Source organism: Mobula hypostoma, chromosome 5 (assembly GCF_963921235.1).
Source record: "Mobula hypostoma chromosome 5, sMobHyp1.1, whole genome shotgun sequence".
Classification (NCBI taxonomy): domain Eukaryota; kingdom Metazoa; phylum Chordata; class Chondrichthyes; order Myliobatiformes; family Myliobatidae; genus Mobula; species Mobula hypostoma.
In genome coordinates, this window is record NC_086101.1 from 116,305,710 (window position 1) to 116,330,574 (window position 24,865).

The window sequence follows — 24,865 nt, forward strand, 5'->3', positions numbered from 1 at the left end:
CAGCGGCTCACTGTTCCCATGTTACAATCTTCACTGTCACTTCTCCATTTCAGTCTTCCGTGATGCCTCAGTCAGCTAAATCAGCAAAAAACCAGGTCATCCACAAGGCCACTCCCTAGAGGTGCATACCTTCTATGCCACTCCTGGGGATAGCAAGGCACCAGGCTGCACAACTGATTCAAAGATCCACCACCTGCGAAGAACGTAGTTTGTTCTGTGGAACTTAGGGTGAGGCAGCAGCTTCTGTACCACTTTGTCTCCAGATCTGTAAGGTACTGGAATGACCGGAGTCACCAGTTTAGTACAGAATCCCAGTAATGCAAACTTGTCTCTCTGGAAGTTTATCACAAAGATTACATGCTTTCTTGAGTCAGTAGCAGGGAGCCGGTTCACGTGATGGACTGGGCTGAGTTCACAGCTCTGCAATTTCTTCTGGTCTTGGGCAAGTGTCGCTGCTGTGTATGATATTATCAAGGTACCTGCAGTTTATTCATAAAATGAGATTATACAGATGCTGGAAATCCAGAGCAAAATGCAAGAGAAACTCAGTACATCAGGCAGCATCAATGGAAGAGAATAAACCTTCGCCATTTCAGGCTAAGATGCAGCCAGACTTGCTGAGTTCTTCCAGCATTTTGAGCGTGTTGACCTGCAATGCATTCAGCTTTTAAAAGCACTTCTGTTCTTACACGAGAAAGTCTGCAGAGGCTGGAAATCCAAAGCAACACACAAAATTGGTGCTCCCATTTCAGCCTACTCTACATTGTGAGACCCATTGTAATTCGTAGGGACCACTTCATCAAGCATTTCCACTCCATCCGCCACAAGCGGAACTTCCCGGTGGCCAAACATTTCAATTCTGATTCCGATTGCCGTTCTGACATGTCAGTCCTTGCCACCTCTTGTGCCAAGATGAGACCACCCTCGGGTTGAAGGAGCAGCACCTTACATTCCGTCTGGGTCGCCTCCAACCTGATTACGTGAATATCAATTTTTTTTCCTAACAGTAATTTTTTTTAACCTCCCCCTCCTTTCTTCTTCTGTTCCCCACGCCGGCCTGTTACCTCTTCTCACCTGCCTATCATCACCACCTCCTTCCCTTTCTCCCATGGTCCACTATCCTCTCCTATCAGATTTCTTCCTCTCCAGTCCTTTACCTCTCCCACCCACTTGGCTTCACCTATCACCGAGCTATTCTCCTTCCCCTCCCCCACCTTTTTATTCTGGCATCTTCCCGGTTCCCTTCCAGTCCTGGAGAAGGACTTCGGCCCAAAATGTTTATTCATTTCCATAGATGTTGCCTGACCTGCTGAGTTCCTCCAGTAATTTAGATCCCATGTATTGCTTCTTATTTAATTTCAACTTTGACTGATTTTGACTCTGGTTAAGGTACTTTGTTTTCTTCCTGACCACTTTTGATTTGAGTCTCAAAGTTTGTAGAAATTGCCAAATCATTCCTCTGGACCAGTTCTCAGGACTAACACGCCTTACTCTGGCAGGTTACCATAGTGACCAACGATATCATGGCCCCGGGAGGTGATGGCAGCCACTTACGTTGCCAGGGTGACGTGGAGAAAGCTGACGTGGTTGATGGTGAGTGTAAACCCCATTGTTTTCTCCCCAGTGAGGTTGAACCCTTTTGGCATCCTGAACTTAATACAGGTTTGAATTGGCCGCACTAACTATATATTCTTTAGGCCGCGCCACACAGCAATCTCCTGATTTAACCCTAGCCTAATACAGGGCAATTTAAAATAACCAATTAGACTACCAACTGGTACATCTTTGGAATGTGGGAGGAAACCAAAGCACCCGGAAGAAACCCATGCAGTCGTGGGGAGACCGTACTAGCTCCTCGCAGACAGCGATGGGAATTGAACCTGGGTCGCTGGTACTGTAAAGCGCTGTGCTAACCACTATGCTACAATGCTGCTACATTTATGACTCTGGACCCCCTCAGAATGTGGTAGTTATTGAAAGTAGGACCAGGGCAGAGAAAGAAAGGCCTTTACAACTTCAGGAGCCGGAAGTTCCGAAGTGTTTGGAAGCCAGTGAATCCAAAGCTGTGAATAGGCAGGTTAATCAGTCCTAGTGTGTGGATAAGTGGTTAACATAGAAACATAGAAAATAGGTGCAGGAGTAGGCCATTCGGCCCTTGGAGCCTGCACCGCCATTCGGTATGATCATGGCTGATCATCCAACTCAGAACCCTGTACCTGCCTTCTCTCCATACCCCCTGATCCCTTTAGCCACAAGGGCCATATCTAACTCCCTCTTAAATATAGCCAATGAACTGGCCTCAACTGTTTCCTGTGGCAGAGAATTCCACAGATTCACCACTCTCTGTGTGAAGAAGTTTTTCCTCATCTCGATCCTAAAAGGCTTCGCCTTTATCCTTAAACTCTGACCCCTCGTTCTGGACTTCCCCAACATCGGGAACAGTCTTCCTGCATCTAGCCTGTCCAATCCCTTTAGAATTTTATACATTTCAATAAGATCCCCCCTCAATCTTCTAAATTCCAGAGAGTATAAGCCTAGTCGATCCAGTCTTTCATCATATGAAAGTCCTGCCATCCCAGGAATCAATCTGGTAAAAACCTGGAGATGGCACATGAGACAGCAGATTATGACACCTCAGGATGCTGGAAGACCTAAAGGTGTCAAGCAGGAACTGTCAATGGAAATGAACAGTCAAATTTTTGCTTCAGGACTCTTCATCTGACAGGGAGGTGGTAACAGCCATTGCAAAGGTTGGGGAGCTGGCAGGTTGAAGGCAGTGGAGGGTTGAGATTTGTGATGGTATGACCAATGGGGGCCTGATCATCATTGGTGGTGCCGTGGTCCAGAAGGGCTGGGGAGCTATGAGGTGTCCAAGAGGTTCCACAAGATGGAGGTCAGTCTGCAGACTTGGTAAGGTTGAGATTGGTGTGCTGTAAGTAGAGAGTGTTACATCTGGGATGGGTGAAGGGAGAGGAGAGCTGAAGAGAAGGGACTAAGATGGGGTGAGTGTTGGTTGCGGTGAATGGCTTATTTCCATTCTTTGTGTCACCTTCTATTCTCCAAGCGGACCACAGCCTTGTCATTGGGTTTGAAGGCTTGCGTGCCTCAATGACCCAGAGAGTTATGTTGGCTGGAGTCGAGGCTTTATGCTTTGCCTTCTGGTAGGAACACCCATGCCAAACAGGTCAAAGGGGTAGAGACCAGTCAAAGAGTGGTCCACTGGTCCTCTGGGTTCAAGAGTTCAGCTCAGAGCTAACAACCCTGACTGGTCAAAAAAATGGTTAGTGGTAAGTTTTTTACTCAGAGAACGGTAGATGCCTGGTATGGTGGTAGAGGCTTTTAAGAGATGTTCAGATAGGCACATGACTGTGAGGAAGATGGATTAGTGTTTGGGTGAGTTGATTTGCTTTTTAAGTTGGTTTGGCACAACATTGTGAGCCAAAGGGCCTGTTCCTGTGCTGTACTGTTCTGTGTTCTACGTACAAAGTAAAACAATAATACAGTGGTTCCCAACCTTTCTTATGCCATGGTCCAGTACCATTAAGCAAGGGGTCTAAGGACCCTGGTTTGGGAACCCATGCAATAATAGAACGCAGAGTCAGGTGTAGCAACTACAGAGCAAGTGCAGCACAGGTAAACCATAAGGTGCAAGGTCATACATGAGGTCAAGAGTCCACCTTAATATATTAGAGAACCACACAATAGTCTAATAAGAGTGGGGTAGAAGTTGTCCTTGACCCTAGTGGTATGTGCTTTCAGAAGGTTTGTATCTGCCTGATGAAAAAGGGGAGAAGAGTGAGTGTCCAGGGCTAGTGGGGTCTTTCATTGTCCCGGCTGACTTACTGAGACAGCAGGAGGTACGGACAGAGTTCATAGAGGGGAAGCTGGTTTCCTTGTCGTGTTGAGTTGTGACTACAATTATGCAGTTTCTTGTGGTCACAGGCAGTTGGTTGGTTATAGGGGCTCCCTGGATTACAAATGACCTCATTTACAGAATTCTGTCACTCAATTTTTCATGCTGATAATAACATGTCTGATGATCATTAATTTTATTTTTTTTTTAAGTTTATTGAGATATAGCATGGAGTAGGCCCTACCATCCTTTGAGCTTTGCCACCCACTAACCTAGTCTAATCATGGGATAATTTACAATGACCAATTACCCTACCAACCAGTGCATCTTTGGACTGTGGGAGGAAACCAGAGCACCCGGAGGAACCCCCTGTGGTTACGGGGAGAATGTACAAACTCCTTACAGACAGTGTCAGGAATTGAAGCCATGTAGCCTGCACTGTAAGGTGCTGTGCTAACCACTACTCTACTTCCACCCATGAGTGCATTGTACATTCAGTTAGTTGACATCAAAGTGATTAGTCAATGAAAGATTATAACAAGTGTATATCGAGTGATTGTAACATGGGAGAGCAGGTTGGAAGATCCAACAAGTGAAACCAAAGACATTTTAAAATGGGTGCATTATGTATTTATTTAAAAATGAACAGTGCAACACTAATCCTGGTGTCTAGCTAAACAAGTATTCGTCTCAGCTACCACTGCATTGTACATTCAGTTACCTTTAATTGAACAGATAATCTGCTAAATCTTCCTGACTTATAAAACCAACAAACTAAACATGCTACAAACGGATACTTAACAAACGCGCGTCCTGTCTACGTCTGCAGAGCTCTTTCTCAATGGATCTTCAGTGCTGGTTACGACTTTAGACTGTAGTGGGCCCCGTCAATGGTAGGAAAGAGAGCGAACTTCTCGCGCATGCTACTCTAGTATCCACCACCGCACCCCCCCCCAACCCCAGGGGCCCAGAACTGGAATTGGGCACCATGGCACACAAGCCAACCAATGGGGGGAGAAAAGCATTGCAAACTTTAAACAAACCAATTACTGACCAACATGACAGAAGCAGCTTTTGTCCGGTAAATAAGCCTTACCCCCACTCGACAGTGATACGGCATGGGTAGGTATAGAAGACATTTCTCACTTTAGGAGAAATCAGCTTTCAAACAGTTCTCATGGATGTAATCCAATCTGTTGCAGTGACGCTGAGCAAAAGATTTAGATTAGCCAGACGACAGCTGGTACTCCTCAAGTGATGTTATGAGATCTTTTCTGAGATGGCAGATGGAACCTCGGCTTTTGCTCTCATGCAGAAAATAGCTGACAGTGTAACATCTTTCTTGGTGCTACACTTAAATGGTAATATTGGATTTTAATGTTCAAGTCACTTGAGTAGGACAAGTTGGTAACTTGATGAGAGTAAAGAGTGATATTCAGTGAGAGTTAGCAGGCAAGCCAATGAGCTGAACTATACGATTAAGCCTTGTGTCCATCACACAGACCCTACTGTCACAGTTGCCCCCACTGCCCTTTTGGATACCCTACTGAGATCCCTGTTGTTCTTTCCCAAGGAATCAAGGAGAACCTGTGCTGGACACCACCTCCTGAAGTGAATCCCAAGAAGACTTGCGAATATCAAGCCCTCTGTGCCAGGTTCAAGGAGCTCCTTCCTCTGCCAGGTGAGAAGCTTCTCTTCATTGTCATGCTTGAGAAGGGAAAGGACATTGAGATGTTGTTTGGCTGAAGTTAACAGTCAACATCTGGCTTGGATCCTACTAACAGATTTCGGGTTGGAAAAGTTGGATGCAGGAAGAGTGTGTGGAGATTTGATGGAACCAGGAAAATGGTTTTCCTGGTTTCTGTAGAGGCTGGTAACTGGGAACTCTGTGGCCTCCTCTCCAAATCCTTGGACAACTGAATCCAACAGATATCCTATCACAAATTAATCAGTTTAAGGTGAGTAGGAAAAGATTTAATTGGGATCTGAGGATCACAGAGGATGGTGGGTATATGGAGCAAGCTGCCAGAGGCAGTGGTGGAAATGGGTATAGTTACAATTTACAAATGCTGTTTGTACCGGTAATTGACAGGAATTGTTTAGAGCAAGGGTTTCCAACCTTGTTTATACTATGGAGCTTTACCATTAACCAAGGGGTCCATAGACCTCAGGTTGGGAACCCCTGGTATAGAGGGTGTTCGATTACTGTTATTTTCTGATCTTTGAGTTTCTTCTGGGAGTCAGGAATGGCAAGGAGACTTAAATTCTTAATGATTGTTTATTTTGAAGTACAAACAAACCTACAAATACTAAGCAAACTAAATAAGGGCTGAGATGAATGAAAAGCAGTCAGAAGCTGAAGATAAAAGATGGCACCTCTGGAAAAATCCATCACATTTATAATTGAGTTAAGCAAAAAATTCCTTGGATAAGAAAAAAAGAATTCCTTAGTTAAGAATAAACCAATCAATATTTGTACAATTATATGACGTGGTTAATGTGCTAACACTGTCAAGAATTTTCAAGAATTTCATTGCACCCTGATGTATATAAATTGGAATGCATTTTTTATTGCAATGCAAAAAGTTTGTTTTGCATGCTGTACCCTGAGACCTCATCCTTAATAATTGATTCCAACATCTTCCCAACCACCGAGGTCAGACTAACTGGCCTATAGTTAGTTTCCTTTCTTCTGCCTCTCTCCTGTCTTGAAGAGTAGAATGACATTTGCAATTTACCAATCTTCTGGAACCATTTCAGAAATAGTGATTCTTGAAATAGTATTGCAATCTCTGTAGCCACCTCTTTTAGAACCCTGGGGTATACACCATCTAGTCCAGGTGATTTACCTATCTTTAGACCTTGCAGTTTCCCAAGAATCTTCTCTCTGGTTATGGTAACTTCACACACTTGGAACTGCCACCATACTGCTAGTGTCTTCCACAGTGAAGAATCTGCCTCTAGCAAGGTAGATTGTGAGGTGAAGAATCCATCTTATCATACCAGGGATCCATTCAATAACAGCAGCATAGAAGCTATCCTTGAGCTTGGTGATACGTCCTTTGAGACTTTTGTATCTTCTGCGCATTGGGAGAGGAGAGAAGAGAAAATGTCTAGGGTGAATGGGGTCATTATGCTGGCTGCTTTACTGAGACAGTGAGAGATAGAGGGAACGCATGTAAAGGAGGCTAGTTTTCGTGATGTGCCCACAACGCTCTTCAGTAAACTGGTCTGGCTGAGCGGGGTGTGTATGTAAGGCGTGCGGTGGGGGCTGGTCGAGTGGGAAGCCAGTTGACCTCATGGTGACTCTTGTCCCATTGCCTGCAGATGGATACTTCAATGAGGAGCTGAAATGCAACCTGTGCTACTGCGAATCCTGTCATAAGCTGCGCGGAGACGAGGCGTACTACAAACGGGGCGACCCACCCAAGGACTACGCCCTCCCCTTCGGCTGGTGCAGGTTCGCCCTCAGGTGTGTGTTCAGACTTCACTGTGCCATGGGTGGGGGGGGGACAGTGGTTTACGGACCGTTCAGAAATCTAATGGCAGAGGGGAAGATGATGTTCCTGAAATATTGACTCCTGAGCTCAGTGTTAGTCTTCCTATAAAGAGTTTGTCCTCTTGCCTCACCTCAAGCGTCTCCCCCATTGGGTTCTGCAGGTTGAATCCACGCTGCGAGGTCACCAACGTTTACAAGAAGTGGCACACGGCTTATCACGGTACTTGCATGGGGTCCCTGAGGCGTGCCCTGGACCATGGAGAGCTGGTGTCAGGTATGTGGAGAGGAGGACGGAAATCCTAAAGTTATAGCCCATTGGCAAGAGTTAATACCACATCCTGTCACGCGGCATCTTCAGATAACAGATTTAGGGATTTCAGGTCACCCAGGTTGGAGGAGCAACACCATGTTACCTCGGGCAGCCTTCATCCTGATGGCATGAACATCGATTTCTTCAATTTTCAGCCATTTCTACCCCCTCTCACCTTCCCTTTTTCTATTCCCTATTCTGGTTCCCCTCTCACTTCCCTCTGAGACCCACCTTCTTCCCTTTCTCCCATGATCCAAGGTCCTTTCCTGTCAGATTCCTCCTCCTCCAGCCCTTTACCTCTTACACTTATCACATCCCAGTCCTCCCACCCACCTTCCTCACACCTGATCTCACCTATCACCTACCAGCTATGCTCTTCCCCTTCCCCTCCCCCGCTATCTTCTTATTCTGGCTTCTGCCTCTTTCTTTTCCAGTCCCCATGAAAGGCCTTGCCCCAAAACATCAACTGTTTACTCCTCTCCATAGATGCTGCCTGACCTGCTGAGTTTCTCCAGCATTTTGTGTGTGTTGCTCAAGATTTCCAGCATTTGCAGAATCTCTTGTGTTTAAGGTGTTGGGATATATCTTGATTTTCTGATGAGTGACACATTGAACCTTTCAGATGGAAGCAACACACATACACAGTGCTGGAGGAACTCAGCAGGTCAGGAAAAGAGTAAACAGTCAACACTTCGGGCTGAGACCTAACTTCAGGACTGAGAGCGAAGGGGGGAGGTGCCTGAATTTAAAAGGTGGGGGGAGGGGAAAGGTTAGCTGGCAGATGATAGGTGAAGCCATGTGGGTGGAAAAGGTAAAGGGCTGGAGAAGAAGGAATCTGATAGGAGAAGAGAGTGGCCCATGGGAGAAAGGGAAAGAGAATGTAGATGGATATGAGTTAATCCTAAACTCAACATGCTTAAGGCCTGATGGATGCCTGGAGCCGAGACTGGAGAGCTTGAATGATCAGGAGAGGCTGGATAGTCTGGGACTTTTTTCCCTGAAGTGCAGGAGAGTGAGGGGTGACCTTAGATTCAGGAGGGGCATTAATGACATAGGTAATCACAGTCCTTGTCCCAGCGTAGGGGAGTCTAAAACTACAGGGGATGTGTTCAAGGTGAGGGGGGCATGATATGAAGGTCATCTGAGGAGGGAGAAGATTCAAGATTCAAAACAAACTTTATTATCATTCTAACCATACATCAGCTCTGCAGGGCAGAATGAGACAGCGTTCCTCAGGGGCAGTGCAATCATAACATAACAAACGCAACACTAAATAATAAACATAACAATAAATAGTAAAACACAACAGCCATATGTCAGTTAAATCAGTTATAAGTGTCCAGTGCAAGTTAAAAGTGTCCAAGCAAAGTCAGGTGGAGCAGCTATTTAGCAGTCTGACTGACTGTGGGAGGAAACTGTTTAGTAGCCTTGTGGTTTTAATTTTGATGCTCCTGTAACGTTTGCCTGATGGCAGAATAACAAACAGTTCATGGAGAGGGTGTGAGGGGTCTTCAATGATGTACCGTGTCTTCTGGAGGCATCGACTCTGAAAGAGGTCTTGGACAGAAGGCAGGGAGACCCCAATAACCTTCTCTGCTCCCCTAACCGCGCTCTGCAGGGCTTTTTGCTTACACACGCGGGCGGGTGGGCGGGCGGCTACGTGGGACAAGCTGCCGGAGGGAACTGGTTGAGGCAAGTAGGCTGTCCAGTACAATGCTTACTGATTTAATTTGACACAAAATGGTGCCTCTTCACTGTATGTTTCGCTGTACATCTGACAACTAAAGCTATCCTTTTATAACTACCACATTTAAAATCCGTTTAGGCTGGTAAATGAGTAGGAAAGGTTTAGACTCAGTTAATGGTATGGGTCCATCAAGGTTGGGAACCCCTGGTTTAGAGGGAGGCGGATCAAATGCTCAGATAGGTACGTCAGTCAGAATGGATGAGTTGGGCTGAAAGGCCTTTTTAAACATTCTGACCATTATGTGTCTTACACAGAGGACAAAAGGCTGGTTTATCAAATCAGGGGTGGCGGAATCAGAAACCGATCAGGAATTAGACAAAGCATGATGGTTTAAACCCATTCATGGTGGGTGCTGATGGCACTTTGGGTATTGCCGCAGCTTTGTGCCAGCTCCTGGGCAACTTGCAGTCTCCTCCATCCCCTCCACAAACAATGGAAACAGCAGCCCTTTGTGGTGAAGGTCCTTTCCCACTCACCGGGAGTGACTGTTCTGCTGAGTAAATAACCAGACGTTAAGGGGTGGAAAACCAATGGAGAAGAACAAGGATTGAACGGCTTGTCACATGAAGAGCATTTGATTGCTCTGGGCCTGTATTCATTGGAATTCCGAAGAATGAGAGGTGACTTCATTGAAACCTACTGACAGGTGAAAGGTTTTGATAGAGTGGATGTGGAGAGGATGTTTCCTGTGATGAAGAAGTCTAAGACCAGAGGACACAGCCTCAGAATAAAGGGACGTCTTTTGGAAAGGAGACGAGAATTTTTTTCGGTCAGAGTGATGAATCTGTGGAATTCATTGCCACAGGCAGCTCTGGAGGCCAAGTCTTTACAAATATTTAAGGCAGAGGTTGATAGATTCTTGCTTGTCAGGGCATGAAGGGGTACGGGGAGAAGGCAGGAGTTTGGGACTGAGAGGAAAATTGGATTAGCCATGATGAAATAGCAGAGCAGACTTGGGCCAGATAGCTTAATTCTGCTCCTATATCTTCAGGCCTTATGGTTACGATTTTGTACTGCTGTCTTGTATGTTCCTTGTGCTGTGTGTGACCATTGGTTCTGTGTTTCACACCTTGGCCCCAGAATAGCACTGTTTCGTTTGGCTGCATTCATGTATAGTCGAATGTCAATTAAACTTGAGCTTGAAGAACATCATGGTAATGAGAAAGGTTTACATGTGAAATTCTATTCCAAATTTTGCTTCAAGAGTAATGAGGTTCTGCAATAATTCAGTTAGAGCCAGGGTGATGTAGGGGACTTGAGGGAGTTGTTTATAAAGAAACCCATGGTCTAGATCAGGGTTCCCTGGACCCCTACCATTAACCAAGGGTCCATGGACCCCAGGTTGGAAAGCCCTGGTCTAGATAAAGTAGAAATGGAGAGGATGTGTCCAGTACTGGGGGAATCTAGGACCAGAGGGACAGCCTCGGAATGCAAAGATATCCCTTTTTAAAGAAAAAGACATGAATTTCTTTAGCCAGAGACTGTTGAATTATGGAATTCATTGTCTCAAACGGTTGTGGAAGTCAAGTCATTGAATATACGTAGATTCTGGTTAATTGGGACACATCAGGACCAATACATTTTGGTCCATTTAAGAGGGCTGCCCCAATTTGCCAAAATTTCATGGAAATAGTTTAAAAGATATAAAAAAGATGAACTACTATTTAACTGAGTAACAAATTAAGAATTTAAATGAAATTCAGAACAAATTAGAATGCTATCAATACTCCAGTCCTGACGAAGGGTCTCAGCCCGAAACGTTGACTGTACCTCTTCCTAGAGATGCTGCCTGGCCTGCTGCGTTCACCAGCAACTTTGATGTGCGTTGCTTGAATTTCCAGCATCTGCAGAATTCCTGTCGTTTGCTATCAATACTACTACAGTACATAGAAACTCCACATACACTGCACACCAAGAGACAGCACCTAAAGTCAGGATTGAACCCATGCTCACAGGGTTTACAGCCATTTTAGTGTAGTGTAGTTTAAATTATTTACTCTTTAATGAGTGTAGTCATACTGTTGCTGAATAGTCTAAAATGTACATGATATGTTGACTGAATCGTCGTCTGCAGCCCCATCCCAACAAACACTCCCTGTGTATAACAGGTAGGTTAGATAAAGAGTGAAGCTCCCTCTATCTACACTGTCCCATCACACATTCCCAGGGTCAGACACAGAGTGAAGCTCCCTCCACACTTTCCTTTCATATACTTCCAGGAAAGGGGCAGTGCAGGATGGAAATGGTCCCCAAATGACCATTGTAACAGCAGCTATCACATATAACATTGTGCATTTTATCCTTACAAATTACTCTAAAGTCCTAATTTTTTGATGGCTCAATTTTTCTTCTTCCTGTCACACCTCCTCACCCTTTTGGTTTCACACTACCCACTTCCCCTCTCCGGTTCTGGTATAAACCCCTTTCCCAACATGAAGCAGGAAGCTCGTCAATATTCTGCACCAAGCAGAGGAAGGTGGAGCTACAGAATGGATACAATGAGCCTGAGGGGAACAGTACGCAGGAGAAGGATGCGGTGAAAGTCAGCCTCTCTCCCACAATGCGCTACATTGGGCTGGACCACTTCTGCCCCAAAATACGGTAAGTGCTGAGTTGAGGAAGGGTGAGTGGACATATTGAATTGGGGACATGCCCTCTTCTCATTGTTACCATCAGGGAGGAGGTACGGAAGCCTGAGGACCTGCTCTCAAGTTTTCAGGAACAGCTTCAGATTTCGGAATGGTTCATGAGTCAGCATATGAAATGAAATTTGATGCCGTTGCGGCAGCAGTACAATGCAATACATAATTTAAAAAATGTGAATTATAGTAAGTATATATAAAGTAGTTAAATAAGTAGTTTAAAAACAGACATAAAAAAGTAGTGAGGTAGTGTTCATGGGTTCGATGCCCATTCAGAAATCGGATGGCAGAGGGGAAGAAGCTGAATGGCTGAGTGTGTATCTTCAGGCTCCTGTACCTCCTTCCTCATGGCAGCAACAAGAACAAGGCATAACCTGGGTGTTGGGGAGGGGGTCCTCAATGATGGACACCACCCTTTTGAGGCATCGCTCCTTGAAGATCTCCCAGATACTATGGAGGCTGGTGCTCATGATGGAGCTGACTGAGTTTACAACCCTCTGCAGCTGATTTCGATCCTGTGCAGTGACTCCCCCGCAACCCCCCCCCCCATACCAGACGGTGATGCAGCCAGTTAGAATGCTCTCCTCGGTACATCTGTAGAAACTTCCAAGTGTCTTTGCTGATATACCAAACCTCAAACTCCTAATGAAATACAGCCTCTGTGGTGAGTTCTTTGCAACTGCCTCGGTAGGTTGGGTCCAGGATAGATCCTCGGAGATGTTGATACCCAGGAACACTATCTCACTGTTCCTCTCCTGCACTGTTTCATTTTTATTACAACTTATAGTGAATCTTTGTCTTGTTCTGTACTGCTGCCAAAAAACAATAAATTTCCCAACGTATGTTAATGATAATAAACCTGATTCTGATTCCTACAGTCTGAACCTGATTGTGATTCTGTTTTCTTGACTGGATTGTAATCAGAGTATGATTTCGTGTGCTCATACTCCCTCCCCTCAGGTTCAAGGACGTGAAATCACAGCGGCATCATCAGGCACAGGTGGCCTTTCAGGTGTGCGTGCGACCAGGCTCGTACAAGATTGGGCCTCAGTCCATCGGCGCCAGCGAGTCCATCGACCCCAGGTTCAGTAACAACGAGATTGAGTGGATCACCAAGGAGAGAGCCTCGACAGTCCTCTATGGCCTCCTGATCCGGGTGGAGTGAAGGATCTCTGCTTAAAGGACAGCAACTCCCACCCCACCCACCCCTCACTGTTCCGAGGAGAGATGGAGTGTGTGCAAGATCCCTGGGAGATACCTGACGTGACTTGAACTGAAGTGGCAGCAGCAAGTGGCTGACTTTGGCTGTTCAGGGTTGGGGAGTGGAAGTGTAGGTGGCGTGGGCTGAGGGATGGGTGTGGGCAGGACTGGAACTCGTGGGACAGTAGCATCTGCCCTTGCACACTTTTACACAACTCTCGCACTACTGGAACACTGCACTTTTGACTCTTGTATCGACTGAATGACAAACAAGAAGAATTCAAGCTAAGCTGTTCATTTGGAATTACTGTTGTGCCTGAGGGAAATGCTGATGGGAAGTCTGGGGATGTGGGTGGGAGGTTGGGTGGGGTTTCCACTGCAACAGTCCATTTTGTAGGTTTTTAAACAAGGAATTAATGAACTCTCTAATGGTTTCCTGGGCCAGCGTCGGAGGCTAGAAACATCAGATATCAGTAGAAGTGGCTTCTGCTGCTGGCTACTTCCATTACCTCTTCTGGCGGAGTGTTGGAGAGGTTTGTCTTGCAATTACATTGTCAAGTCAGCCAGCAGAACTGACCGCCTGTGACCAGAGAAGTGCAGCAGCAGGCTTCCCTCGGCCAAACCTGCATGTCCGCTGTGGGGAGATCTGCTGGGTGGGAATGGGGGGGTGGGGGAGGGTGCAAATGATACGGGTGGGGGGCCTTGAATCTGCATTCTGCCATTAGGCAGTAAAAGAGCAAAGCTGAAGGAAGGCCAGGGCCAGGTTGCTGCCGGAGAGCCAGCTGGACGCCAAGGTAATACCTGGTCAGCCACGGTGAGTTTAACCCTCCCGCAGGAGGGATTGTGGTGACTGAGAGAAGGCAGGCATCAGCCCGTCATGTTGATGCAACAAAGGAAAGGAGAAAGGCCAGTTCTACTTCCCAGCTGTGAATCTGTAGCTGAGTTACAGCTGTCTAGGTACCGTTTAAACGTGGCGAGGATCTCTGCTTCAACCAGTGAGATGCAGACCCCTACAGCGCCACAGAGGGACGTTGCCTCAACTTCCCTTCTAATCCTTCCACTAACTTGAAGATGCACCCCTGGTCATTGTGTCCTCTACTGGGAGGGGAGCCGTACTCTTCCTTTCCACCCTCTCAATTTTTTTACACCTCAGTTCCAGAATTGTCTGTTTCCTGGGGCAGGCCATGATGGTTTGCGATCTTGCAGGCCAGATTTTTTTTAAATCCCTTACAACCGTAAGGTTTTGATTTTTGCACTGAGCTGTCCAGCCAATCCCATGTAAATATTCCTCACCCCATACACTTTTGCCTTTTTTTAAAAAAAACAGAAGCATCTATTTTAATGGCAGCAGACTGAAGAGAGAGGAGAGCTCCAGAGACAGTAAGGAATCAACTTTGCTTTTCTATCGATCCTGTGCCTCCACTGTGCAATTGTCCCTGTGTGCCAGAGGCTTGGTTGACACAAGCCAGCTTTCTGCAGTAGTTGGCGAGGAAGAGGTCCGTGTTTTTTCCCTAGTGCCTGTTGTGCTTCCGATTGAACCTTCTCACTGAGTCTTTGTTTTGTGTTTTTGCCAGCCTTCCCATGCTGAGGTTTTGTGGTTTATACCAACAATGCCTACATTCGTTAAAAAAAACGATGTTGAGTGAACGTACACATGCCTGTGTGTATGAATGAGTGTCTGTGTGAAGAATTTATCACTGGGGAAATGAACTGATGTTGCTTTTTTTTTTAAGCACAAAAGTATTTGTAAGGTCGGACAGCATCCAAGGAAAGAAGAGTTAGCCATTCAGGTTGATGTTTTCCCACCCACTGGTGTGGTGGGGAGAGTCGTATCCCAGCACTTGTTTAGCCCAACGTCTGCAGAGAGTCTGCGCATTAAAGTTGTCATCGATTACCATGCGGCAATATTTTGGGGATCTCCTCTACACCCCAGCCCGCCTTTACCTTAATCCCCTGAAAGCCCTGAGCCGAATTTGTCTCATCAATCGTGAACTTCATGGCTTGCAAGCCATTATGCATAAGAATAATAATTCTGGTTGAAACAGCCATTCAGAAATTGGAAGTTAGCATTTTTGTATAAATAAATAAAGCTAATGATATTAATATACAAGTCAGTATTTATACAACTGAGATAGCGGTCTTTGTAAGCATAAGCTTCTTTATTTTTTTATTTTATAATTTATTGAGATACAGTGTGGAATGGGCCCTACCTGCCCTTTGAGACACGCTGCCCAGCAATCCCCCAATTTAATGCTAGCCTAATCATGGGACAATTTACAGTGATTAATTAACCTACCAAATGGCATGCCTTTGGCCTGTGAGAGGAAACTGGAGCACCCGGAGGCAACTCGCGCAGTCACGGGGAGAGTGTACAAACTCCCTTCAGACAGCAGCAGGATATGAGCCTGTACTGTAAAGCGTTATTCTAACCACTACGCTACTGTGCGTAGGGTAGCTTCTCCTGCCTCCTTCACATATTTCAAATTCCTTTTGCACAGCTCCTGTGTTCAGTCTTTAGGGCCCACTGTATTTCTCAATCCCCTTACCATTCTGACCTCTCTGTGGCCGTCTCCACTGCCATAGTGAGGTTTCAAAAGTTCAAAGTATGTGTACATCATACAGCCTTGAGATTCATCTCTCACAGGCAGCCACAAAAGAAGAAACCCAAAAGAACCCATAAAAAAAATCCAACGAACAATGTGCACAGGGAGAGAAAGAAAAAAAACAAATAGTGTAAACAATAAATGCAAGCATATAAGCAATTCAGAAAGTGGCAGAGCCCACAGACATGGAGCCTGGTAAAGGCCGACAGCAGAGCAGCAAGCAAAACCAGTCCAACCCTCACCTGCCCTGGTTTGCATTGAGGTCCAATACAAACAAGGGAAACAACATTATGTCCTCGGTCTGCACACTTTGCAATGTTCTGGAATGAATATTTAATTCTCCAAGTTCGAGCAATCTTATAAATTTCTGCTTGTGTCTCTACTTTCTATAAAACTTCATATTAACATATGTCAGTTGCAAATACGTATGGGCAGAGAAATGGCAGATGAAGTTTAATCCATCCAAGTGTGAGGTTTTGTACTTTGGGAGATTAAGGGACGGTGCACTGTTAAAGGCGGACTCTAACATTTTTGATGTATAGAGAGATATTGTGTGCACATGTTCATAGGGTGGTAAAGAAGGTGTAGAGGCAAAACTAATCCAGAATCAAAGCAAAACAATTGCCACTTGGTTGCGACCATATGGGCTGTTATACTTGCATGACACACGCACAGCTCTAATCATTGCTTCAGAAGTCGAACCCTCTATTCAGTCCTTTATTAGCAATTAACGAACATGCAATTAACCATTATTGAGCATTATCTCAGCGGTCAGCTAAAGATATGATCTCTGTTAGTCCCAAGCTACAAACTGCCATGAAGTAAGCAAGAATACATAACTTAATCCCATCGCTTCTACCATGCTCCCCACTCATGTGACCATTTACAATAAACATCACAATACAGAATATAAAGCAGATAGAGAACAGATACAAGGCTCCAACAGAAGATATATGGCATGCTCGCTTTAAGGTTCAAAGGTTCATTTTAATATCAGGGAAAATATACAGTATGCAACCTGAAATTCTTACTCTTCACAAATATCAATGACATAAACCTCAGAATGAATTATAGGAACATCGAAGCTCCCCTCCCATCGCACAAGCAATTAGTCGAGGCATTGAGTTCGAGTTACAAAGTTATGTTGCAGCTTTATAAAACTCTGGTTAGGCTGCATCTGAAGTATTGCATTCAATTTAGGGTGCCCTGTTACAGGAAGGATGTGGAGATGTTTGGAGAGGGTGCAGAAGTTTACCAGGATGAACTACCTGTATTGGAGAGCAAGTGTTACAAGGAGAGGTGAGATAAAATTGGGTTGTTTTCTCTGAAATGGCAGAATCTGAGGGAACATCTGATAGAAATTTATAAGATAATGAAAGACAGGATAGATAGTCAGCACCTTTCTTCCAGGATCAGCATATATATAAAATAGTGGGCATTTGAGGTGAGGGAGGCAAGTTCAAATATGTGTGGGACAATTGTTTTTCTGAGGGGCTGGAATGCACTGCCAGGTGTGGTGGTGCAGGCAGACTGAATCGAGGTTTGTAAGAGACTCAGAGGCACATGAATGTGTAGAGAATAGAGTGATATGGACATTGTGTAGGCAGAATGGATAAGTTTTGTAACACACACACACATAATGCTGCAGGAACTCAGCAGGTTAGGCAGCATCTATGAAAATGAATAAACAGTTGATGTTTCAGGCCAAGACGCTTCTTCAGACAGAGAAGGAAGGGGAAAAGTGCCAGAATGAAAAGGTGGGAGGAGGGGAAGGAGGATAGATGAAGCCAAGTGGGTAGGGCACAGGTCACCCAGAGAATGTGCAAACTCCATACAGACAACACCTCCACTCCAGAGGTTGGGATCTCACCAGGGTCACAGGAGCTGTGACTAGTACTGGCTGCCAAGTCACTGTGATGCCTCGATCACAGCAACAGCATGAGCAAGTTTCAGATTGTGGGGCAGAACCCAGGAAAACAGGAAGAATAGGCCACTTGGCCCATTAAGACGGACCTATTCAATATGATTGCAGTCGATCTACCCCAGGCCTGAATCTTTACTGTGTGTGTCCCCCATAGCCGTCAGTCCCTCAACCTTCCAAAAATAAATTGCCTCCTTCTCTTAAGCACCTCTTGTGAAGCCTCAAGGGAAGAGAATTCCAGTGATTCACCACTAATTGCAAGAAGAAATTCCCACAGACTTCAGTTGTAAAGGAATGGGCTTTAGTCTCGACACCATGTCCCTATATTCAAAACTCTCCCACTGGTGGAAACATCTCAACATCCCCTCAAGATCTTGTGTGGCTCGGTAAGATCACTTATCTTTCTTCTAAATTTGCAGAAAAGAAATCTCCGAATCAGTTTAACTGACTCTGATTTGGAGCTTTTATACACGTATCTGAACTCCAGCCTATGAAAGCACTGGTTTCTATACTATTGCATGGGGAATTTGGGGGGTGTGGTGGGGAGGCTGAAGGAAGAATATCGACCAACTGCCATTATATGTTACAAGGTCAGCCATTTCTGTGCTTTCATTGGTATCTAGTTCAGCGATTGAGTATACAACTAAAGACTTGAGAGAGAGCTGGGGTGCCGTGAAATTCTTTTCTCAAATGTGAAGCTCCCAAGGTAAACAGTATATCCATAGAAATCAAATGCAAACAACAGGAATTCTGCAGATGCTGGAAATTCAAGCAACATACATCAAAGTTGCTGGTGAACGCAGCAGGCCAGGCAGCATCTATAGGAAGAGGCGCAGTCGACGTTTCAGGCCGAGACCCTTCGTCAGGACTTAGAAATCCATAGAAATCATAAGTATTAGTAGTAGGCTCCATTGGTCAGAGTGGGCCATGGATGTTGCACCCTAGCTGTCGAGATACACAAAGCCAGGGCAGTACGATACGGAGAGCAAGCTGTTGCCCATGTAGTCGTCCCTTCCCCACTGCACCTGATGAACCCAAAGGAATGACAGAGACCGATACAGTTTGACACCAGTGACATCGCAGGAGTTGCTAGTCAGCGTTGAACTCAATGTCGGACTGCCTTAGGGACTCCAGCTCCTGGGTTTTTCTTTGGAGTTTATTCTCAAAGCCTGTGGGTATAACCATAAGGCAGCAGAGGTTTGAGATCAGTTTTCCTTCTAGATGAGCTGCTGATCACAGCTGATGAGCCCCATCTGCCAAAGCGACTGGTTTTTAGGTGTCAGTAACTCACCTTTGCTGCTCTTATCGATAGAAATGGTTCCAATGGGCTTGGTAGCTAGGCTACACATGAAAGTCAGGAGCTGGACTTAGTTTCTTGAGACTATTTGAGGTGTTTGTTAATTGGAGCATTTAATAAACACGAGTAAGTCTGCAGATGTTGGAAGTCCAAAACAGCACACACAAAATGCTGGAGGAACTCAGCAGGTCGGGCAGCATCTATAGAAATAAATAAACAGTTGATGTTTCAGGTCAAGACTCTTCTTCAGGACTGAGAAGAAAGGAGTAAGATGCCAGAATAAAAAGTGGTGTGGGGGTGTGAAAGAGGCTAGACAGAAGGTGATAGGTGAAGCCAGGTTTCTGGGAAAGGTCAAGGGCTGGAGAGGAAGGAATCTGATTGGAGAGAAGAGTGGACCATAGGAGAAAAGGAAGAAGGAGGGGACATAGCAGGAAGTAATAGGCAGGTGAGAGGAGCTGGGTCGTATTCATGCAATAGGATGTTGATTGCATTCATGCATATGCAGACATATCAGTCAATTGAATGTTTCCTGTTCCGAACTACATTTCTCACCAAAGCGGCATTTTAAATTTAATTGACAATCCATATTCAGATCTGAAGGTTAGTTACTGAAGATTAATATTTGCTATATTGCATCTCCAAAATACTTCCTAACAGCACGGTGTTCAGGCAACATGAACACGTGTTCCCTTCTGACTGTACAACAACGAATCCAAAACAACAGAATGGTGCAAAGATTGTTCAAAACGAAACACTAAAGTGACACAACTGAGAGAGGTGGAATTAAGAATGTGAGAAATGGAAGGGGGTGTTAAGGAGATGACTGGCTCAGGACTCTGACAGCAGAGGGGAAGAAGCTGTACTTGTATGTTGTCATCTGGGCCATCAAGCTCCTATATGAAGTTCAAGTTCCATTTATTATCATTCAATCAAACACATATATCGCCAAATTAAACAATGTTCCTTCAGACCAAGGTGCACAACACAGTACATTTAACACACAAAATAATATTACCACAAATAAATTGACAAATAATGTGCATAAAATTAAAAAGTAAACAGTATAACGCTACAGGCACTTCATATGTGATTAGATCTGGGTGATGGCAGGGAGTTCAGTAGTCTTACAGCCTGGGGGAAGAAGCTGTTATGCTTCCCAACAGCTCTTGTTCTGATGGCAGGAGGTCAGCGAGATTGTTGGATGGATGAGAGGGATCATTGACAATGCTAAGCACCCTGTGTATACATTGCTCCTGATAAATATCTCTAATGGGTGGAAGAGAGCCCCTAATCAGAACCAGAATCAGGTTTATTATCACCAGCATGTGACATGAAATTTGTTAACTTAGCACCAGCACATTAAAAAATGTGCAAAACCAGAAATACTGTATATTAAAAAAGTGAGGTAGTGTCCAAAGCTTCAAAGTCCATTCAGGAATTGGATGGCAGAGGGGAAGAAGCTGTCTCTGAATGACTGAGTGTGTGCCTTCAGGCTTCTGTATCTCCTACCTGATGGTAAAAGGAGAAAAGGGCATGCCCTGGGAGCTGGAGGTTCTTAATAATGGACACTGCCTTTCTGAGACACCGCTCCCTAAAGATGTCCTGGGTACTTTGTAGGCTAGTGCCCAAGATGGAGCTGACTAGACTTACAACCTTCTGCAGCTTCTTTTGGTCCTGTGCAGTAGCCCCTCCATACCAGACAGTGATGCAGCCTGTCAGAATGCTCTCCACGGTACAACTATAGAAGTTTTTGAGTGTATTTGTTGACATGCCAAATCTCTACAAATTCCTAATAAAGAATAGCCACTGTCTTGCCTTCTTTATAACTACATCAATGTGTTGGGACCAGGTTAGATTCTCAGAGATCTTGACACCCAGGAACTTGAAGCTGCTCACTCTCTCCACTTCTGATCCCTCTGAGGATTGGTATGTGTTCCTTCGTCTTACCCTTCCTGAAGTCCACGATCAGTTCTTTTGTCTTATTGACGTTGAGTGCCAGGTTGTTGCTGCGGCACCACTCCACTAGTTATCATGTCTCACCCCACACGCCCTCTTATCACCACCTGAGATTCTACCAACAATGGTCGTATTGTCAGCAAATTTGTAAATGGTATTTGAGCTATGCTGCCACACAGTCATGTGTATACAGAGGGTAGAGCAGTGGGCTAAGCACACACCCCTGAGGTGTGCCAGTGTGATCGTCAGCGTAGAGTATATGTTATTACCAATCTGCACAGACTGGTCTTCTAGTTAGGAAGTCGAGGATCCAATTACAGAAGGAGGTACAGAGGCCCAGGTTCTGCAACTTCTCAATCAAGATTGTGGGAATGCTGAGCTATAATCAATGAACAGCATCCTGACATAAGTGTTTGAGCTCATTCTGTCAGCAGTCCTTGCAATCCTTTGTAGGGGCTCGTGGTCAGATGCCTTGCAATTTCATACCAGGCAATGATGCAGCTGGTCAGGACATTCTTGATAGTGTTGCTGTGAAAATTTGTTAGTTTTTAATTAACAAAAATTAATTTTTGAAGGGGGAGGTGGCTCATTTGCCTTAATCTCCTCAGGAAGTGGAGATGCTGCTGTCTTGACCAAAAAAAGTGGTGTTGAGAGACAATGTGAGATCATCCTGGGGTGGGGTGGGGTGTGTAAGAAAAGGAATAAAATTGGTACGACTGGAGGAGGATCTGAGGGGAAGGTGGGGGGAGAAAGAAGTTCCCGAAAACTAAAAAACTTGCTATACCCACCATTGGGTTGTAGACTACCCAGGTGGAATATGAGGTTCCTCCATTTTTTGTTGAAGTTCAGAGACACAAGCTGCCTCACCTGCTCAGATCCTCCAGCATTTTGTGTCTTGAATCGGGCTTCATCCTGGCAGCAGAGATTGCCGAAGTACTAATAATTCCATGCGGGACAGCTATTATTGTTTCCAGAATTTTGGATACTTCTGGAAGATCCCCATCACTTTTTACATGTTGGCAATGCCAGGATGCTCTTCGCGGATCTAACAGACATAGCTTGTTTCTGAGAACTGCCTGTCACTCTTTAGGATAACACACAAACTGGTGTCGGACAGTGGAGGGAAATGGAGAGTTAGTGTTTTGGGCTGAGATCCTTCATTAGGGCTGGAAAGGAAAAGGGTACAGGCCAGAATAAAAGGGTGGGAGGGAGGGTAATGGTGTGGGAGACAATGACCTGACGCTTCTCGGTGGACCTGGTACAAAAGTAAGAGGAGGTGTTAGAGAGCTGCCATTTGGCCTCAGCGAGGTAGTGGTCAGCCAGTCAGTCGACCAACAGTACCACCATAGTCTGCAGGTATAATGGTGAGGTCAGAGAGCGTGGAAGGCAGTGCATTCAGGAGTGAGGTTGGAATATACTGTATGGAGGAAGTGGTTACATTGAGATGGTTGGCAGTTGGATAAAAAGATCTAGAGTGGAGTGTCCAAGAGGAGGAATTGGATTGTTATGGTCACATGTACTGAGATACACAGAAAAGCCTTTCTTACCTTGTGTTCACACAGAACAGATTATTACGCAGTGCATGGAGGTGAGTGAGGCCTCTGTCAGTCAGGGCCAACCATGAATGTTGCATCCTAGCTGTCTACATTGTGTATGCAAGCCAGGGCAGTACAATATGGAGAGCAAGTTGATGCCCATGTAGCAAACTCCACCCCCCACGTAGCTGATGAACCCAAAGGAACGGCAGAGGTCGATGCAGTTTGCCACCAGTGATGTTGCAGGAGTTACTATTCAGCATTGAACTCAACGTAGTAGGAGTGCCTTAGGGACTCCAGCTCCAGATTTTCCCAAGGGTTCAGGCCCGAAGCTTTCTCCATGAGTGACAACTTTCTTCTCTTAGATGAGCCACCCACCATGCCTGATGAGCCCCATCTGCCCAGAGCAACTAGTTTTAAGGCACCAGTAACCTGCCTTTGCCCCTTCTCCTGTTAGTAGAAGTGGTTCTGCCAGGGTTAGTAGCTCAGCCACACATGAAGCCCAGGAGCTGGACTTGGTTGTCAGAGGCTATTTAAGGTGCACACCATTTAATGGGTGGAGGGAGCTCATTCCCACTACCTCCACTGGCTATAACAATCTTAAGGAACCAATGTGTCAATAGTAACACGCTAAATGCTGGAGGACCTCAGCAGGTCAGGCGACATCTATGGAAATGAATAGATAGTTGATGTTTCAGGCTAAAACCCTTCTCCAGGAGCTTGTCCCCATTACCACCACTGAGGTAGTAGTAATAATAATTAGTGCAATCAGTTGAGTTGGGTTTGATGTTCTCCTCAGGGCAACATTTTTGAATGCCATGGACCCTAGGTTGAGAAGCTCTGCCTAAGGGATTGTCTATTAGTGGGTCCTCAGGTAGCTCTACGTATTCTGGTACAGTGTGGGCAGGAGTAAGTGGTGGCCGATGTTTGTGTTTGGGTCTTTTGGGTGTTGAGGTAGAACAATGCAGAATAAAATGGAAAAGCTGCAGAGAATGTGAGATGCAGATAAACGATAAGGTGCAAGATGATAATGGGGTAGGTTGTGAAGTCAGGAGTCCAATTTAACGCATCATCACCATCATCATCATTATGTGCTGTGTCATATGCTGTGGGCGATCACGATCTGTCCAAGACTTGGCAAATTTTTCTGCAGAAGTGGTTTGCCATTGCCTTCTCCTGGGCAGTGTCTTTACAAGACAGGTGACCCCAGCCATTATCAATACCCGTCAGAGATTGTCTGCCTGACATCAGTGGTCACATAATCAGGACTTGTGATACACACTAGCTGCTCATATGACCATCTACCACCTGATCCCTCGGCTTCACATGACCCTGATCAGGGTGGGGGGGTGGCTAATCAGGTGTTACACCTAGCCCAGTAGCCGAGGGAAGGAGCACCTTTCACCTTCTTTGGTAGAGACATATCTCCACTCTGCCACCCAGAGTAGGGAAGTATTCATGGTCTTACAACAGCTGAGTGAAAGCTGTCCCTGAGTTTGGCTTTTGAGCCTCTGTACCTTAAAAAAATTCAGAAGTATATTTATTATCAAAGTATGTATATGTCACCATATACCACCCTGAGATCAATTTTCTCATGACCATTCACAGTTGATAAAAGAAGCATATGGCATCAATGAAAAACTACACACAAAGACAGAAAAACAACCAATGTGCAAAAGAAGACAAATTGTGCAAATACAAATTTTTTAAAAACCAAATAGAAATGAGTGATAGATAGTATTGAGAACTTGAGTGGTAGAGTCCTTAAAAGTGAGTCCACAGGTTGTGGAACTGTTCAGTGTTGAGGTGAGTGAAGTTATCCACACTGGTTCTGGTTGAATTGTTCCTGAATCTGGTGTTGTGGGACTAAGGCTCCTGTATCTCCTTCCCGATAAGAGTGCATAGCCTGGGTGGTGGGATGGTGGGTGTCCTTGATGATGGATGCTGCTTTCCTGCGACAGTGCTCCTTGCAGATGTGCTCAATGGTGGGACCGTTTTTCCTGTATTCCATTCATTATATCTGCAGGCTTTTCTGTTCAAAGGCACAGGTATTTCCAGACCTTTCATCAGACATTTGTAGAAGTTTGTCAATATTTTAGATGATGTAAAATCTACACAAATGTGATAGAAAGTAGGGGTGCAGCCATGCCTTACTTGTAATGACTGTTAAGATGCTGTGCCAGAACCAATCTGCTGAAATGATTACACCAAGGAATTTAAAGTTACCAAGCCTCGCCTGATTCCCTGATGAGAACTGGCTCATGAACCTCTGGTTTCCAGTTCCTGAAGACAATAATCAGCT

General features: G+C 45.2%; 1 protein-coding gene across 2 annotated transcripts in view; it reads left to right on the top strand.

Annotated features, from left to right (window-relative positions):
• Nucleotides 1-13,873, top strand: part of neurl4 (neuralized E3 ubiquitin protein ligase 4) — a 134,583-nt gene extending 120,710 nt beyond the window's left edge. Inside the window, exons 23-28 of one of the 2 annotated variants that reach the window (XM_063048849.1) lie at nucleotides 1,500-1,593; nucleotides 5,427-5,534; nucleotides 7,181-7,325; nucleotides 7,514-7,626; nucleotides 11,848-12,010; nucleotides 13,012-13,873. In XM_063048849.1, coding sequence (XP_062904919.1) covers nucleotides 1,500-1,593; nucleotides 5,427-5,534; nucleotides 7,181-7,325; nucleotides 7,514-7,626; nucleotides 11,848-12,010; nucleotides 13,012-13,216 — 828 coding nt within the window. In that variant the 3' untranslated portion in view covers nucleotides 13,217-13,873. The remainder of the gene's footprint in view (nucleotides 1-1,499; nucleotides 1,594-5,426; nucleotides 5,535-7,180; nucleotides 7,326-7,513; nucleotides 7,627-11,847; nucleotides 12,011-13,011) is intronic. The other variant, XM_063048850.1, reaches the window with a different exon arrangement.
• The last annotated feature ends 10,992 nt before the right edge of the window (nucleotides 13,874-24,865 follow it).